Source organism: Pelecanus crispus, chromosome 5 (assembly GCF_030463565.1).
Source record: "Pelecanus crispus isolate bPelCri1 chromosome 5, bPelCri1.pri, whole genome shotgun sequence".
Classification (NCBI taxonomy): domain Eukaryota; kingdom Metazoa; phylum Chordata; class Aves; order Pelecaniformes; family Pelecanidae; genus Pelecanus; species Pelecanus crispus.
In genome coordinates, this window is record NC_134647.1 from 58,384,269 (window position 1) to 58,402,779 (window position 18,511).

An 18,511-nucleotide genomic window follows, 5' to 3' on the forward strand; every position below is an offset into this window, starting at 1 on the left:
CATGTTTTGGGTTGGTTTTTTTTGTTCTGTACTGTATGATAATTTTAAAGTTATTAAAAATAAGGTTTATTTAATTTGGGGGAAATAAATGTATATAACCTTTGTACAAAGGAAATGTGCCCATCACCATTAGCTCAGTTTCACTAAAACAAAAGCAGTAACGTGGGGTCAAAAAAAGAATTGTCAAACTTAAAATGCGTCTGTCATAACAGACAAAGCATCTTCTAAATATAAAAGAGGGAAAAGGTCGAAAATTCTCTACATTCTTTTAAATCTACACTCTTCTAAACTATACCTTGTGAGTTTGGGGAAATAATGGCAGATGATAAGACAGGGTCAAAGAAGAAAGGGGTAAAGATGATGTAGAGCAGAGGAATTATAGGACAAAGTGAGGGATGTGAAGGAAAATGGTATTTTCTGATTTTCTCAGTTCTGGCAGGCCCTATGTACCCTAACATGAATCGATAAACAGGATGCTTTAGGCAAAAACATGTTAAAAAGAACAATAGAAAGCCACAAATCTCCCACTTCACTGCAGTATTGGTAACGTTATTAGTTCAACAATATTAAGAACATCCCAATGGGCTAGCAGTTTGAAGGCGGGTTCTCCAGCACAAAAACATGTAAGTCAGATGCATGGTTTTTGTGCTGCCATCCTGGAGGGAGTTCTAGCCTCAAAAAGGCTATGCTGGAGTTCAAAGAAAGATCCTCCAACACTTGATATTCTCAGAAGGCTATGCTAAAAGGCAGGAAGAGCTCTACTAGATTATTCTGCAGAAGTACTAGGAGCACAGTGCTCTTAAGAAAAAGCCTGCAGAGATAATGTGGGCCACAAACCTGATTTCCCAGTCATCACAACTGGAGTCCTGGCTGAAGCACACCTGAAGCACCCTTGAGACCTGCCTAGGTTTCCTTCAAGCTGAGGTCAGCAAACGTGCACACAGAGGGACAGTGCTTTCTCAGGGCTTATCCCACCGCTGAGTGATGGCAAACCCAAGCTGCGCATTTGGGTAGGTTGCCAGCAAATTCTCCCAGTTCCACAGTTTAATCAAAGTTAGCATGATAAAGTAGTTATTACAATCAATACAGTAGGTACAGATAAAAGAATGGGTGCTTTTAACTACTTAGAAGGACATGGTGTACAGCAGGATTGTGATCACTTAGATCCATGAACCTAAACCCAAAGAAGTGAGAGACCTCTTTGGATGACATCATTAACAGCTCCTAAAATTTCGAAGAAAATACACAGTTCTGGCACCAAGCCAAAAAGAATATGAAGCAGCATCTTTATCAAAATCTTTTCCTCATATATGCTTTAACCAATTTATCTATCTATCTATGATTAAGAATGACAGATTTCCCCCCCCCCCCTCTTCTTTGCATGTCTTAAGCAGAAATAGACTTTTACAAAGTTTAAAAATAAAAAACTCCAAACAAACCACAGGGGTTAGAATGCTGTTAAAATTTATTTCTGGAAGACACTAGTGATCTGTTTCAGAAATGGTATTATTAATTTACACTATAAGCAAACTGGTTTTATCTTCTCCTAGCAACAGCTTCTCGTAGGAAGGTGACTTCATTGGACTGCTAAACACTACCAATGAAGAGCAATCAGAGCTTCAGGAAGGTTTAAATCAACAGAATAGTTTTTCACAGATTTAGAAAGTCGTGAGATTGATACATGATTTTTCTTTCACATGTATATCTGAAATGTAGAAACATATGTGTTGGTCATTAAAAAAAACCCATTATTTTTTAAAATAGTCACCCTATGTCCTTTCTAAGGTTCCTAAAATATAATTATCTGATTAGAAACAAAGCATGTTAATATCTCTTCAGTATTCATGTGAGTAGAAGAATAAAACTGCTCATAAAGTTAAAAAAATAAATTAGTAAAATGATATACCTATTAATCAAAGCCTCTGCTCCTGCAAAAACTTAAGCACACATATAAACTTAAGCACATATAGAAGTATTCAAAACCTTTGTCACCTGACAAATGCAGAAGCATGCATTGAGGTTCCTAATGACCACCAGATCTCTTAAAAAAAAAAAAAAAAAAAAAAAAAGAAAAAGAAGGTATCCAGGTATTTCTCTGGTACCAGTGACAGTTGTTACGCTTGAAACTATCTTTTGGTGTTCTCCACCAGATCACGTCACTATAAAAGTAAGCCCACTCTCAACAGCGAGAAAGTGAGAGAAGATGGCATAGAAGAGAAACAAACCAAAACCCTTACAACAAAGTGGAATCTGATATGATTTAAATCAGTATTGTTAATGAAAGGGCTTCTACATATTTGATATTATCTACATATGCAGGATTTAGACATCTCAGATAGCCCTCCAGCATTTAATCACAAGTACTTGTTTAGACAAAAACAACTACTTAAATGCAAATGCTTTCAAAACCAGTTGTACTTTTCAATCTCACGTTCTAGCTTCTAAAAGTATATCAAGGTTCAATGGAATCTCAACTCTAAGAATTTATTCAAAATAAATAGTTGCCTCATAACACTGCAAACACTACTGACTGCTCTGAGTTTTTAAAATATATTAGTAATATTTTTGGCTATTTTCTGATGGGAAAACATAAAAATTATTATATTTAAATTTTACAAAACAATCTTTTTAGTTGCACTGTTATACGTTCACCATAACTTCTTTATAATACTATCATTCATTGTATTTTCTTAAATAATTTGCACTCCCAGTAATTGTTTTATAAAGTTCAATTTTCTACCTGAATTACAGCCTACTTCTCAAATGCTACTTTTAGAACAGTAATGTTCATATGCCCCATTTATGGTATTAAAATACTGTGACTTTAGGAATCTCAAAAATAAAGCTCTAAAACCCATTTAGACTCTGTATTGCATCCTAGCGTGTAGGCACCACACTACAAAGGCCATAGCCTTTCAACAGCTCTGTAGATTTTACGGTTAACAATATTTAACGACCACAGAAGATGCTAAAAACCTATAAAGCTTATTTTTTTCTGAAGATCATATTTATAAAAGTTCTGCTTAGTCTATGGAGAAGTCAGTAAAACTTGGTTGCTAAACATGATGCCCTCAATTCTCCAAGCTTTTTTGGAAAGTGTTCAAATTTGAGCAAAGGAGTCGTCTTTTTGTCTTTTTGCAGAGTTAACTGCAAGCAGGTATTGCAGGATCAGACCCAAAGTTTATAAATTTGTGTCTATGGTCTCTGCTAATTTATATACATTACAAATGTTCTTTGTCTAACATCTTACATTGTTAAAGTGGTGATCCAAGTATTATTTTATTAGGAAATTTACTCCCACAGAAGTACCTACTTATTTTCCTTTTTTTTTAATTAAAAAATAATAGACAAATTCACAGTGAAATGATGAAATTTAAAAACAAGTGTTCTTGTCAGAAGAGAGAAAAAAGAGGGTTTTTTCCCCCCTTTAAGAAAACAAAGGATTCCTGAAAGTCTTGCACTGATTTATTTTTCCAATTTTAAATACCTTAGGAGTAGCGGAACTGCTACTGGCATGGTAGTATTTCTAACAGTCAATAAATCTAAAATATTATGTGTGAATATTGGAATGAAGCCATTAAGAAGATTACAGCATGCAACGCAGCAGAGGGTCCACATGAAAAAAGGACTGGTAATTCAGGACAACTGTGACCACTGACCTTTGCACAGTCAAGACCACTGGTCAGTCTGACAGAATAATGGAGTTCACATGCATAGAAAGTCATCTAGCCTGTAACTATAATTTAAATGCTTAAGTGAATGATTTAAAAATACCTTTAAATCTCACTTAATTTATTATACAGTTTATTAGACAATGCCATATAATAATGTTTTTTCGATCTTAAATTTATCATGAAAAAAATCACAATCAGAGCACTTTAATAGACATATTACTTATACATGGGTAAACTATTAAATACCTATGCTGTGAGGACATCAGGCTTATTGATCAAAAAAAAAAATTACTCAATTTCCTTCAGACACAAGAAACAGTTTTAGAAAACTCTTTGAAAATACTGCATTTCTGTTGTTAGGCTGTTAACCAACCTGGAATCAATTTTTGAAAGGGATACTAAGACTACAGCTTCTTTTATATTTTCAGTTCTTCATTCTATTTTAACACCCTTCAGAGGTACTCATTATATTTTTTCATCAGAAGTTTTACTACCTTTGTGTGTATGCTTATGAGGTTTATTTATATAGGTTAAAATGCTGCACATATGTAAGTATCTTCGGCATTTGCGTTGTTTTAAGTCTAACTTACCATTTTGACTCTACACTCCTATGTCTTACACTTTTTAACTGAGATGTTAGCAGTTATACTGGCCCCCATGAACGCAAAAGACAGACAAGCATTTTGTCATTTTATGAGCCAAACACAGACGTTGTCTGTGCCTTTTGTTCCCAGGCTTTCCAACTATAATTGTGTATGTTTTCCATCAAATTGTTTTAATGAAAGTGCTTTACAGGCTGAAGTAGAGGAGGACATGGGAATATTCAAATTAAAAGCTTCATCATAAAATCCTCAGATTCTGCAAGTATATTTTGCATAAAACATAGTTGTTCTGTTTTGTTCTATATTAGATATGGAATGAAATATTTTAAGTCTACTGTATATTCTGTACACTTGGATAACCTTCATTAACATTAATAATAGTAACATGCATATATCCTGGGGGAGAATATACTTCTAAAAGTATGAAGATCTGTATCCTTACTTTCTTCATGCTAGCCTACTCATTCAGACATCATTTTGATATGCATCTGTAAAATACATGAGAAGTCCCTCTCATTGCACAAATACCCTTTTTTACTGTTCAAAGGACCTCCAGCTACAACTCCAGTATCTTAAGGAAGATGATGCCTAATTCTCAATTCTACACCTAGCTATTTTTTTGACAAGAGGTGTGTACCTCCATGACATTATAACCTCAAGCTTATTCACTGAATGCAAGGTCAGTTAAAATTACTGACACACCAGAAAATGACTCATTTTTTACTTAACTTGCTATACTCTCGAATAGAGTACAGTCAAAATTACTACATATACACATGTATCCGTGTGTATACTTTTTCATACACTAATGTAAAATCACAGACTAATTTTTATAGTCCTTCACATTTCTGAACTATAGTTGATACTGAGTCAAAAGAAAGGCTGATGAAGACGATCCTTAAAAAGTCTAGATTTTAACATCACTAAAATCAAAAGGAACAGACCTTAATATAATCATCAAGAGTTTGATTTCTATTGTACCAAATATATACAAATTACCAACAAAACCAAAAGACATAGTACATCACTACAGCACCTTACTTTAAGACAGTTTGTTTTTATGATTTACAATTTCAGAAAATATAACACTTTGATTTCACATTTTGATACAAAATTCTTTGTGCTGACAACCATTTGTGATAGCTTGAGCATCTATAACTAAATAATCAAAACAGTGGTTTCACAATGATACTCTTTTAGGGGTCTGTTGAGAAAAACAAGGTAAGTGAATTTTGTGACTATTTAAAATGATATACAGAATATGTTCCCCTATAGGCAATAAGAAAAAAAAAAAAGGGGGGGGGGACGACACCCTCTGCAAGATCAAAGTCCAGAAAGAACTGGCACTTAATTTATCATCCTTTACAGACAAAAGACAGTTTTCGTCATTTCAAAAGGATCAGATGTCTTTTATGACAAACTGGGTTTGCAGTTTAATTTACAAATAGAATTCTAAGTAAGCAGTCTTTGCTCTGCCAAAGCAAATGACAAACAGTATAGGTTTTCATTCACGCAGCCCTCAGCAGGATAGAAGAGATTAAAATAAAACTGAAATAATTTAGAGAAAACAAATAAATGTTTCAGAAAGTTGAAGGAGATCAAAGCCTGAATTTTCTGACCCCAACTGTACAAGCATTTCTTATTATATTGACCAGTGCCATCAGATCATTAATTAAAAGGAAAGCGCTGGCAGGTGGCAGGGAAGCAGAAGCCGATAATTGGCCCCCTTCTTCTTTTTGCCTTCAAAAACTCTCTCGTTCTTTTGCAAGACATGCCACTAGGCAGACAGAAATGCCTACTTTGTAATATAATGATTAAGATGACATGAAGAGACTCTTGTGTTTAAAGCAGCTATGCCTAATGAATGCAGCTAGCTTTATAATTATGATCCTACTTTTACAATAAGGAATACGATGTTCCATTCAACATCTCCTCAACTGTCAAAAAGGCAAAAATCTCAAATATAGGTGTCTATACTTGGTGCTTTTCACCCCTTACTCCTTTCATAGCAGTTAGCAAAACCAGGCAAGAATAACTACTAGTAATTCAAGCATCTACATAAGAAAGAAGGAATTAAATATCTGTAAGACTCACCACTTCACCAGGTAGGTTGTTCAGGTCATTAAAGGGGGTTTCTAGAGTGTTTGTGTCAACATTTAGCAAAACCACATCCTCCAGTGATCTACTTTTTACTCTCTGTTAAAAGGAAAAAAAAAAATAGTGGAAAAGCATTTTACTATGGCATCCCCCGAAGTACATTTTTATTATAATGTGCTAGATTAGAAATGGTGATTTTACAAAGGACAATAATGGCAAAGACAATATTTTGAACTTTAGATGTAGGATTTGTGAATTAGATGCAGGATTCAGAGTAGCTTTTAAAAACACTTCCTCTTCATCAAACAGTGAGGTTGTATTAATAATCGCTGAAATACAAGCATATTCAAAAGATGAATTCTTGAAAACCAAGATTTACACAAACCACAGTTAAATATATTGGAACTATGCATACCTTGTAACAACATTTCATTCTCTCATATTTGTGAAAGATAGGACGTTAATCATAGAATCAGATGAAAAGCAGAGAAAACTAAGAAATTATTTGCAGCTTTATCTAAGTCCCAGGCATATGATGTCTACTAGTATTATAGAAGAATGGATGAAACAATCTTTCATCAATGGACTTGACTAGCAGCTAAGAATTAAACAATTTGTTCCTTTCAGGAAAAAAGGATACAACTCTCTTCTATATGGTCCTACAATAGTACATAATAGTGCAGTCCAGCAAATAATTCCAGAAGGAATTGAATGACTTCTTTTTCAGAGCAAGCCTTTCTGTTCCATTATTTTCTGATGGAATAAGGAAAATTATTCTAGTCAAGGTGATAAGATCGCTGTATGCAGACCATAAGAACTTGATTTGAGAGAACAGAAGGCTATGCCTAGAGTTAAGAAGTGTACATGACAGAAGGCTCTTTTTTGGAAACACGAAAGTGCTAGTGGCTCAGACTGGGGGAGAACCCACCTCATCAGCTTAGCAAATATGAATTGATCCTTAGAAACTGCTTTAGCAGAAGAGTAAATCAAATAAAGTTCCCAAATCAGTTATCTACTCTGCATGATAAACAGACTACACACGTAGGCTTAGTGGTGTCATCAAATGGTTACAGAAAGAGGCAGAGCTATTTATGACCCAGCTATTACTTACCGCTTCAGTGAGTTCTATTGTTTTGTTGTATGTTTAAATCTGAAAAGGCTACCTCCTGTTTCTTCGCAGAAAATACTCATTTCTAAATTAATAGTTATGAATGTTATGGGATGAATGTTAGACACAGATTTTCAGAGGGACAGGAACATAAATTATCTGGGAAATCAGAATGATGCTGAATTCTGATTGATGGTGATGCCAAGATAAATTTTAACTGTTCTTATTACTGGGAAAATCTGTTGCTGAACCACTAAAAAAGGCAGGGGAAAAAAAGCTATCGTTGAGCTATTAAATAGACACAGAAACAAATCATGATGTAGAACTTACACGTATCCAGAAAACACTTCAAAAGTAAGATTTCAGAGAGGGACTTTTTTACTTTGTAAAGCATCTGAAGCTTAAATTTTGTAATTCTGTATGCTAAAAACCAGGGATTCTTTCTGAAGCATTTCCATTTAAATTATCATCTATGGCACACAGACCTCATGCTTACCAGTACACAGAAGTGTATAGTAAACTTACCTCTATTAAGCTTAAGTGGACACCAATCAGATAAGGCATTGGTGCACTGAAAAAAAGTGCAAAAGATCAAATTATTGTTTTAAATACCAACTACTACAACGTTTGTGGAGGAAAAAAAAAAATTAAAATCTTGGCACATACAGTCCTGAGTTAACGTTCACTGTTTAAGCTTGTATTAAATCTACAATTGCTACTGAAATTTTTACTAGACAAGGGAAATTTTATTTTATTTTTTTTTTTACCCTGCAGTAAAGATGACCACAAAATAAAGGACACTGTTCCTAACTGTGGAAGTATGAGCGAGAAGACATGTAAGGCTTGCTAACCGGCTTACCATATCTAGTTTAAATAACCAACTGTACTGTATGGCAGAGCTAATCTAGCGGATGTTCCAAAAGTAGTGTGTCTCTAGAACTACAATGCTTTTAAAGACCATTCTGGAGAATATGGTACCAGTTAACATCAGCACACTGCAATGCAAACATCAGTAACACCAGTTTTGTTTCTGAATGTGCTTCTGAAACCCTTCCTTGGTGGGCATTTGGAAGCTGTGTAATATCCTAATTAACTCAAGATAGTAAACTTCTCATTTCCAATATGAATAAGACAAGGAACTATCTTCTCAAAATAAAACAAATATCCACATAAAGCCTCTGGAGTGAGACGTCCTGCAGCATGCAAGCAAGAAACTGAATTAGTCAGGCTAATTTATCATGGTTTCCTATAATCTTCTGTTTCATCCTCTAGTGAACATGTTCTGGCACCATCTGACAAAGAATATACTCAGTATGAAGCACTAAAGGGAAAAAACATCCAGTGATCATCACACTTTTGGGTACTGCAAGATTACTACGAATATTCACTCCAGAGAAGCGAGCGATAGATAGGCTGGTTTAAACAACTCGGTGGGAAATGAAATACTAAGGGAGTACAGAGAGAAAAACTAAATAAAAATAATCTCTGAAAAATAAATGAAAGGTAAAATGACTCATAAGAAGTTACACAGATAGCTGGCATACAATAATTTCTCCCATTGTATTAATTCGATCATGGATCTGAGCCACTGGTACGGACTGATTGGCAACCAACTTCCTGAAGCCCAGGGAGAGACCTCACTGCATCAGTTCACATGGCCACATAAATTTGGTCCAAACTCTGGGAGCAAAAGTAGCAATTCTCACCTGCCTGCGACTGCAGCCAGTTTTAGAAAAATCTGTACGCACTATGGATTAGCCAATTGCTCCCATTAACAATGTCCCACAGGAGGGGACCGATGCAAAAAACCAAAACAAAACAAAAAAAAAAAACCCCACCAAACAAAAACCCACCCAAACCCCAGACTGACTGAGGCCAAAACAAGATTTCATCATGTTTATATTATCAAAATAAAGGTTTGCTGAGACTGCAAACTGTCATGGCTTAAGGTTTCTAGGCAATGGGGCTTCCAAAAGTGGAAATGGAGACCCCTATGTCCCCATACATCTTTTTCGTAGCCCAATACCGAAAAACTTCATCCAGGCTAAGGCCTTATGCCTTTGTGGACTAAACAGAAGTTACATAGAATCATAAATGGGTGTCCCTCCAGAGCAGACACACATTTATATTCAGTGAGGAATCAGACAGCTTTAAAACACTCTATAATAAGGACACTTTATACTACATACCATATTTAACCAAGCCAATGAGAATGACTATGACTGATACGCAACTGAGGATTCTTCTGCTGAATATGTGCAGCAAAACAGATCCTCAGGTTCATCACATCAGAGTTATCTTACAAATAACATGAACTGGAGAAACTACAGTGAAAACAAGTGCTATATCACATAGGTATTTTAGGCACACTTGTCTTCTTGTACACCAACACTGTTCTAGAAGCTTCACCAGACCTGTACCCACTTAAAATAGCTGATGATTTGCTCCATTAATAAATCTGTCATTAAAAAGGGTAGCGTGTAGCTCTTTTCTATAGAATAAAGCAACAGCTACATCATTTCAGCTAACAGAATAAAGGTACAAAGCTAATTAGATAAACACGTCTTGAAAATGCATGAAATAAAAATTGCGGGTATGGAAAGTCAATTTTATCATTTTCATCAAAAGAACAAATCTTATTACTGTTGGATTCTGAAGCCTTAACAGCAGAGGTTTGCAATAGGTACATGAAATTGCTTACTATGATACTACTGGGAGCCACTATATAGTTTTTCTCTTGCTTATGCATGTTATTACCAAAAATGTTATTTATCTACAGCATCATTGCCTAAAATAATTACTATGTTATGCAAAACATGCAAGGTAATTGGAAAATAATTGTCCCATTCTCATGAAAATAGGCGTGCCTATATCCCAATTCAGAAGAGACCAAATCTCACAAAAAGACATGTTGCAATTGTAACTTGAATTTTCTAATTGCATTATATTCTTAGCAGAGCATCAGTAGAACAGATGCTTTATCATCCACAGACAAAACTGTCATACATTCTTTTATCAGTGACTTAGTTTGCCAAGAAATTACACAGAAATTTGATGAAATAAGCTTTCTCCTTTACAAAAATTAATTTTATTCCAATATAATTACTATATCAATGCTCAAACTTAATTTTTGTAAAAGCTTTCAAGAAAAGCCAGCCACCTACTGGGCTGAGTGCAACAATATCTTTTTGCTAACTTAAATGCAGAAAAGAACTAAAGTCTCAAAACATATTCAGAAAATTAAATTTTTAGTAACTCTCTTGTGTTTGCTTCCTCTAGAGCTAAAACAAAAATTACTTTCACTGACTAATATTTTGCTATCTTTCAGAAAAAGGCATTTATTATCTCTCTTTTTTTTTTGGATAGTTGTTCCAATTCTCACACTGACATTCTCATAATGGAATTTGAGGCCAAGATAAGCTATGTGGGGGGAAAAAAAAACAATCCTGAAGTAAATAAATACATGGTATGTTCACACACTGGACCTTGCAAGTACTCATAACCTGGCCAATCCTGACAGCATTACAGTCCACAATGATGCTCAGTACTGGTGGGTTTGTACTACTTTAAGAACATCTGTTACATTATGTCTAAAACCAGTATGTATATCAGGTTGCCTGATAGAACCTAAGAGGCTTTTTGATTAAAAAGGCAAGTGGAAGAATTTAAATATTTTTTTTAATATAGATCTGTTTTCTCAAAGATACATTTTTGGTTTTTCATGCCGACAAAACATACCAGCTGAGCAGTTTATGTAATTTATCAAATTCTAATTCCTACAGACTTATATCATTTATCTTTACGAAATTTTGAAAATATATAGTCCAACTCATAAAAAAAATTGTGGACTTCTCCAAAATATGTTGGATGATTAACATGCAAAGAAAAATTGCAGGATAAGGGCCTGTATTTAAACTAGTAGATTTAAATGTATTTTATCTTAGTTTAAAAATAGCCTTACTCCCTTGGAACGAATAAAATTATCAAACTGATAATCCCCTGCTTCATTTATTTGAATATCATTTCAGAACAACACTAAGAAAATGAGAGTTCATGAGAGACATCCCAACAAAGTCCAAGTGAAGCAATGACAATGTAGTTTCTAGGAATGAAAATGCATGTTAAGCTAAAAGGAAAAAAGGCACTTTTATAAAAAGAACTTTGCTCTATCAAAATGAAAATATAAAAAAGAATTAGAAAATTATTTTATTAATTTTAAATTGACATGACCCTCTTGGACTGCACACTAGGTCTGGCCTAGGATAAACTTGGACCTTATGAATTCATCAAGGTTCTCTAACTTGATATATCGTATACCTATGAGGAAAATGTTTATTCACTCTTAATACACCAAAACATGAGGAAAGCTAAGTATTTTATGTGTTTATATTACACTATTCCAACCTGTCTCACAAAAGAACCATTCAAACCAGACATGACCAGACAAATGTAAATGAACAAAAATCTGAGTTAAAAGGTCTGAATTATAGTTACTGTGGTAAATTCATCAGTTGTGCATTTCCTTTCATGAACTTTAAGTTTCCATTTGAACATCTCTATAAAAGGGAAACTTTTTTTCCCCCGCTCTATTGTACTACTGTGAAAAAGAAAAAGGGATATAAATGAGTTTTACAAGTTTAAGAAACTCCATGCTTCTTTTTAATGAGTAAAAAAAATTCTCAGGTCATGCCATAATGACCTAGAATCTCAACTATTATCATCATCACAAGCAGCTGTGTACAGCATCTAACATTATTATTTCTGGAAACATTATCTGTGCTTAGGAGGGGAAATAAAAAAAAATCTTCTAGTATTCAGGATGCACTCTGCAGGGTACAGCTTGAATAAAGGTGTTGATCTACCTTCTGAGAACAGCATTTATGGATGATACTGAAGAAATTACAAAGCTTCTGGCAGTAAGCTCAAGTAACACAAAAACTAAACAAATACATCCAAGCTCTACCCCCATCTTGGTGTATTTTATCAAAGCTAGGAGGAAAAACAATTAGGACAGAGTTTCTTCAAAAGAAAACTATCATTAAAGATGAAAGGCTTAGCTATAGTTGAAAGTAAAGGGAGGAGTGGGAGAAGAATATTTGATTTCTTTTTAAAAATAATAAATAATATACATATGAAGTTTAGGAACTTTCACAGAGAAAGATATACCATGGGCAAATATTGTAAATTTGAGGAAAAACTATCAAAGAAACTTAAGGAAACATAATGAGTATTTCTTTGAAAAAGGAATTTCAATAGACTGGGTGGAGTTCAATGGAACATCAATATTTATAGGTACCAGAAGGAAAACAAAACATGAAGTCCAGCAAACATATAAGCATAATTTATTTCTGTGAAGAAAAACATTAGTAACAGAAACATAGACTTATGTTGGTAGGCATCTGACTGGGACTTGGTTTTTATACATAGTAACAATTCCTGGTCTCTAAAATGGCTTTAAATGGCTCATTTTTCTACCACAGATCCATAGGGTCTAGTTAAAGTGAAAGTCTCCAGGGATGGATACTCCTGTTTTCAGTGCTTTAATGGAAATTCTCATTTGGTATCTCTGGCACTACTACAAATAAAAGAAAGCAGATTTCTTCTTAGCCTGAAATCTTAAAACACAGGCATGTGGAAACATCGTCCTTGAAGGTTCAGAAGTGACTCAAAAAGTGATTCTTTCTTGTTCAACTTAAAAATTTGCCAAAACCACAAAGTCTGTCATGTGAACAGAAACATATCAGGAGAAACAGTATTCTTAAAATGAAAATTTTGGAAGTACCAAAAGGAGATTTTAAGCTCATTCGGGAAGGTGTTGCACAGGACCCTGAACCTGGCTGAGTCTAAAATACAAACATTAAATCATTGGACAGACCTAAGGGAAACACTGATGCCTACTAACATTTGATTCCAGAAAAACTGATCAGTTTTGTTTTTTTTTTTTTTAATGCTTCTATGAGTATCATTTATCTCAAGTTAAAATAAATGCCAAATAAAAGAAAACCATAACACAGCCACATTTAAATTACTGAATGCATTCTCTAACAATAAAATAGGAACAGTTATTATAAACACGATTCTAAATGCTGCATTGATAGTAATCAGCACTGTAATTCAAGGTACCAATTCAAACACCATGTTAAAGGCATGCTGAAATATCTCTGTTCAAGTCATCATTTAAGCACTGGCGTAAGTACTTTCATAAACTGGATCCTGTACATTTAGTCACATAAGTAGTGTTTTCATCAGTTACTTAGGATTACAGCACAGGTAAGGATCTCAGAAATTGGGATAACAGGTTAGCTGTCTTACCAGCAGTAGTCCAGAAGATGTGGAGGAAGCACTGGGATGTAAATGTGTTGCCAATACATTGGATATAACAATGCAGCTGATGCATGAACACAAGCAGTTAACTAAAAATAAAAATACACACACAGAATTGGCAACAAAAAATATGAATAAAAAGAAAATACAAAATCTTAACTTTTAGACATGTAAGAATCTTAACCTCCCCAAACCACCTATTATAGCATTTTTAATTACTTTTAATTGCTTAAACGCATCTATGCAGAACCCTGATATACATATACAAGTACAACATTTGCGAGAAGTCAGACTAACAAGTCAATTAAAAGTTAGCCCTGCTCAGCTATTTCCTTGCAAAAAGAAAATAAACATGCACTCCTTGATGTTTATCAAATGTGGGTACTGCCATGAACACACAGAACTTGACTGCACCCCAGCTGCACTCAGCTCTGCCAAGTGGGAAAGACTCAGGGCAGTTTTTTTGGTCCACATTTCTGCTATTTGGAATAACTGGAATTGATCTGAACCTGCATGAAGCCACGGAAGAGCAGTAAACTCAGGAGCAGGATTAACTTCTGTTTGTGTCACTACTTTGATTTCCAAACTACCTTTAAAAAAATCTGAAATGAATATCCCCTGTGACAGTGAAGCAACTTTATTACAATTTTCCGTAGCTCCCTTCCCAAAGCAGAGACTGGCAAGTCTGGCACTAGCTTAACCAGAAAATGAAGGACTCCTTGACCAAGAAAGGTGGTGTTACAATCTTCTTACCATTCAAAACCTGTTTTTCTAAAACAAACAAGCAAGCAAATGAAAAAACACCACAAAAAAACCCAACTAACCCACCCTCCCAAAAACATGGAATTGATTAGAAACATGGTCTAGTTCACCCCTCGAGTGAACAAAATAATCTGCAATACCTAAAGAATTCAAATTTGATCTACCAAATACCACTTTGCTATCATGGAGTCACTCAAATTTATTTATTTAATTACGCAGCCACAAAGTTACAACAGAATGAGAAAACATCAAGACTGTGTTCAAAATAAGGTAGCCTATATCCAGCAAATAAAACAGTACAAACCTCATAAAGTAAAAACAATTTTTAAAAAAAAAAGGGAATGCCCCATGAAGAAGACACCAAGCTTATGGAAAAAGACAAGACTGTCCTAATGTTTTATATCACAACAAAATTACTATCTGAGGTTAACTTGATAATAGCATTGTTTATTAGACATGTACTTGTACAGTAATGAAACAAAGAGCTAAAAATAAAATGTGAATCCCATCCATACAGCAAGTGCTAAACCATTATGGATTTTACAGGAAAAAAAAAACCTCTCTTTGTGGAACGGATCAGCAGTTAAAGCTTTCACACTCTGGCTGTCTCGGACATTTAGACACGTAAATAAAAATTACACTGCAATTTCGTGCATGTATTTTTACACTAAAAATGAAAAAATAATTGTAAGACCATCGCAGCAGAAATCCTGGACAATTACAATTTGTGCAGCATAGTTTGCTCAGCACTCAGATTAATCTAACACGATTAAATATGGAAAAGAAGAGGGTCTGAAAGCTCCTGAGGGATATCATTAGGGCAAATTGCCAAAGAATGAAACATGAGCCAGTCAGGAGAGTCTGGAAGCTGCAGTAGTACCAAGGGACTTGAATGTTCGACAGTTGGAGCTTCAGTAACGTGTGAACTGCAGGTTAAGGTATCAGGAGACTCTGTTCACTGACACACAGAATGTCACTATTGACCAGCGAACTGCCCGAGCCTGACAGCTACACTACAGAAAGCCAAGTATATCATAATTCTGTATTTAAACTCTTCATTTCAGATTAACATCTTGTTTCTTAGCTTTACATCAAACCTCTGCAACTCCTCTCATTTTAGACTTATAATAATGGCTATTTTAATAACTACTCTGTTGTTACTGAGAATTAATTGATTTGGAGGAAGAAATAAATTAGTATCTTATCCCTCTTCTTCACAGTGGGATTTATGAGTTTTATTTCCATATTATCTCTCTCTCTCTGTAGTTTAACTGAAACTACTGATAGCGCAGTCAAGCTGAGTATCATGTTTTGTGCTCTTTTACTCAAAATGGATACGGAATTACTAATTAGTATGTCCACGTACTATTGTACACAATATATAAATTTCAAACTGCAACTCTATATCAAAATTAGCACTTCATATATTTCAATCACAGACTGAAATAAAGCTCAGCATACAGTTATACAGGATATTGCCCAATGTATACAGCCACCTCCTCCTCCTCTTAATAAGCATTCCTAAATTATGAATTAAGATGACTATACTATTTGCATGAAGAAACATTCTCCTATCTTACACATACGTCTGTGTTATCTTTTAGTTCTCACTTGAACAGAGGAAGTGGATAATTCCTTAAGAACATCTGAAGTTTTATTAGTTCTTGTTTTACAATCTATATTTTGGTGTGGCACTCAGACTGGCATTTATTTAACATCTGCAATTAAAAAAATTCTACCACATTTTAGCATTTCTAGCAGGAAAGGTAAAGATTTGATTACTTACACATCAAAGATTTGCTGTACTGTTCCTTGCTTTTCTATTTAACGACATGTTAATGTAACACCTTATTTAAACATTTCCATCTATGCTGCTGCAGTAGGTTTCCAAACATTTTAGTATGGCATGAATATGTTGTATAGTTTCCTGTTGTATACAGCCTGTAATACAAGCAGCTATGGGATTCTGCTGCTCTTCAAACTGTGTGACATTTTAATACTGTGCCAACTCTGCCTTTAAGCAAATACTGATAAGATAATTATGGATTTCATATAAAAAATTGCACACTTTCTGGCAAATTCTCTTTTTATCTTTTTTACTGTTTCAACAGTGACCACATTTCTCAAATGCATTAGCTATTTAAATAACTTACCTCCTTAACTGACATATTCAGTGTTCTAAATGGAATGGGGACTACTGCAAATCTTGGAATAATGCTGCATGTCTTAAGTAACCAGACAGTTCAAGAGATCTGAAAAGCATTCGGGGACCAGGTAGAGCCCAACTGCTTACATCAGAACACAGAGCTCTATAAAGGCCACACTGGATTTGGAGGGGTGTCTGATAGCATCTGGGCTTGGGAGCAGAGCCAGGCAGAGCCCCAACAGGCACCCCACCGAATGCTGAAGGAGGAGACGGTAAGGCAGAGAGCAAAGCACAAGCTCCTAGGTGCAGAAATGAGCATCTGTTGCTTGACCAAGTGGTGAGACCTTTTGCAGAAAACAATTCTTTATGCTATTTAGGGAAAAAGGCATGTGTATGGAGCCTGTCTCTTGATTGCTATCTATCCCAAAAGGAATTACCAAGATCCACCTTTTAAAAAACAATTGTAAGAAGAGAAATGTCATCAATCAGAAAAATCTCTTTTTCAAGACAGGCAGTTGTTATCCTAAATTATCTTGAAGTCATCTTCAAGGCTGTGTAAAACCTTACCTATTTTGCCAGCAACAACTGGAGATTACCTCAACTGTGAACTGTGATCCCCTTTACAGATAAGCTCGTATATACAAGTTGAAAGCATCTGTCCAATAAAATTTGCTATATATTTATGTATACACACAAACATATCACTGCTCAACTCTGCAGTTTGCTAAAAAAATCTTAAGTTACAGCAGAACAGTGCTGCAGAAGCTAGTTACTGCAAATATGATAGTTTATTACATGTTTTGATGCAACAAATGATGTTGAGACATCCTCCTACTGTCCACTGCACTGGAGAAGACCTACCAGAGTTGTGTTTCTATCCATAATAAAATGAGCGGGCAGTTTTTAAGTAAAGTTTTTGTGTGTTGAAACCCATCTGTCAATACTGAACAGAACTTTTAATATTTCTGCTTCCAACAATTTTGATTTTTTAGACTGTTTTTCTCCATTTCAAAGAATGTCTTCTAGTTTAAACAACTTTTATTTCAAAAATAAATCTAATTATGGTTTTAAAATTGGTTTAAATAATGTGGTTTTAGATTACATAAACAACATGAGTCAATTAACTTGAACTAGTTAAAAAACAACTTTTAACAAAAAATTTCAATGTTCAACCCTCTAAGAGACAGACAAATTTAATTTGAAATCCCTAGCATTTGCATTGGACATGAAAAGAAGTTTCCTGTCCCATTCTATCAGTAATGAATTTACTAACATTACTGAGTACAACTGAAAGTTTCAGTCTGTTTCTGATCTCTTCTGATAAGACAACTGCAGGCAGCATCACCATATAAGCTTTCATCACCCTGCAATGAAAGTATGTGATGTTTTCTCCAGAGTTTTGCAGTGATTCTGGTACAATAATTTTTGTCTCCTGAAAAAAAAAAAAATGCTGGAACTATGTGCCTGGTGATAATACAGTCTCTCCAAATAGCGGGAGACTACGTTACAAAGTTAGTTAGCAAAATTCATTATTGGGTGACAGTAAATTGATTACTACCAAATCCCCGCAAGACTGAAATAACACACAAGTTCTAGAAAATTATCAGTTGCTTTCCACCTTATGGCAATAAGCAGCCACTTGGGAAGACTGTTGTTCAAAACCTATGGACTGCTGAACAGGAAGAGTCAGGAAAAGTTTTAGTTCAAGATTTGATCAAAGCAGGTTTACCTGCTCCTGGGAATATGAAGAGTGCATCTCCTCCCTATCCCTCACATGGATGCAGTAATTCTGATGTGT

The 18,511-nt window shown here is 34.8% G+C and overlaps 1 protein-coding gene across 1 annotated transcript in view; it reads right to left on the reverse strand.

Annotated features, from left to right (window-relative positions):
• The window catches only part of DENND1B (DENN domain containing 1B), a 161,123-nt gene that overhangs the window by 44,446 nt on the left and 98,166 nt on the right, over positions 1-18,511 (reverse strand). Inside the window, exons 11-13 of the mRNA XM_075710021.1 lie at positions 13,794-13,894; positions 8,007-8,052; positions 6,371-6,472 (exon numbers count right to left, since the gene is read on the reverse strand). Of these exons, the coding sequence (XP_075566136.1) occupies positions 6,371-6,472; positions 8,007-8,052; positions 13,794-13,894 (249 nt within the window). The remainder of the gene's footprint in view (positions 1-6,370; positions 6,473-8,006; positions 8,053-13,793; positions 13,895-18,511) is intronic.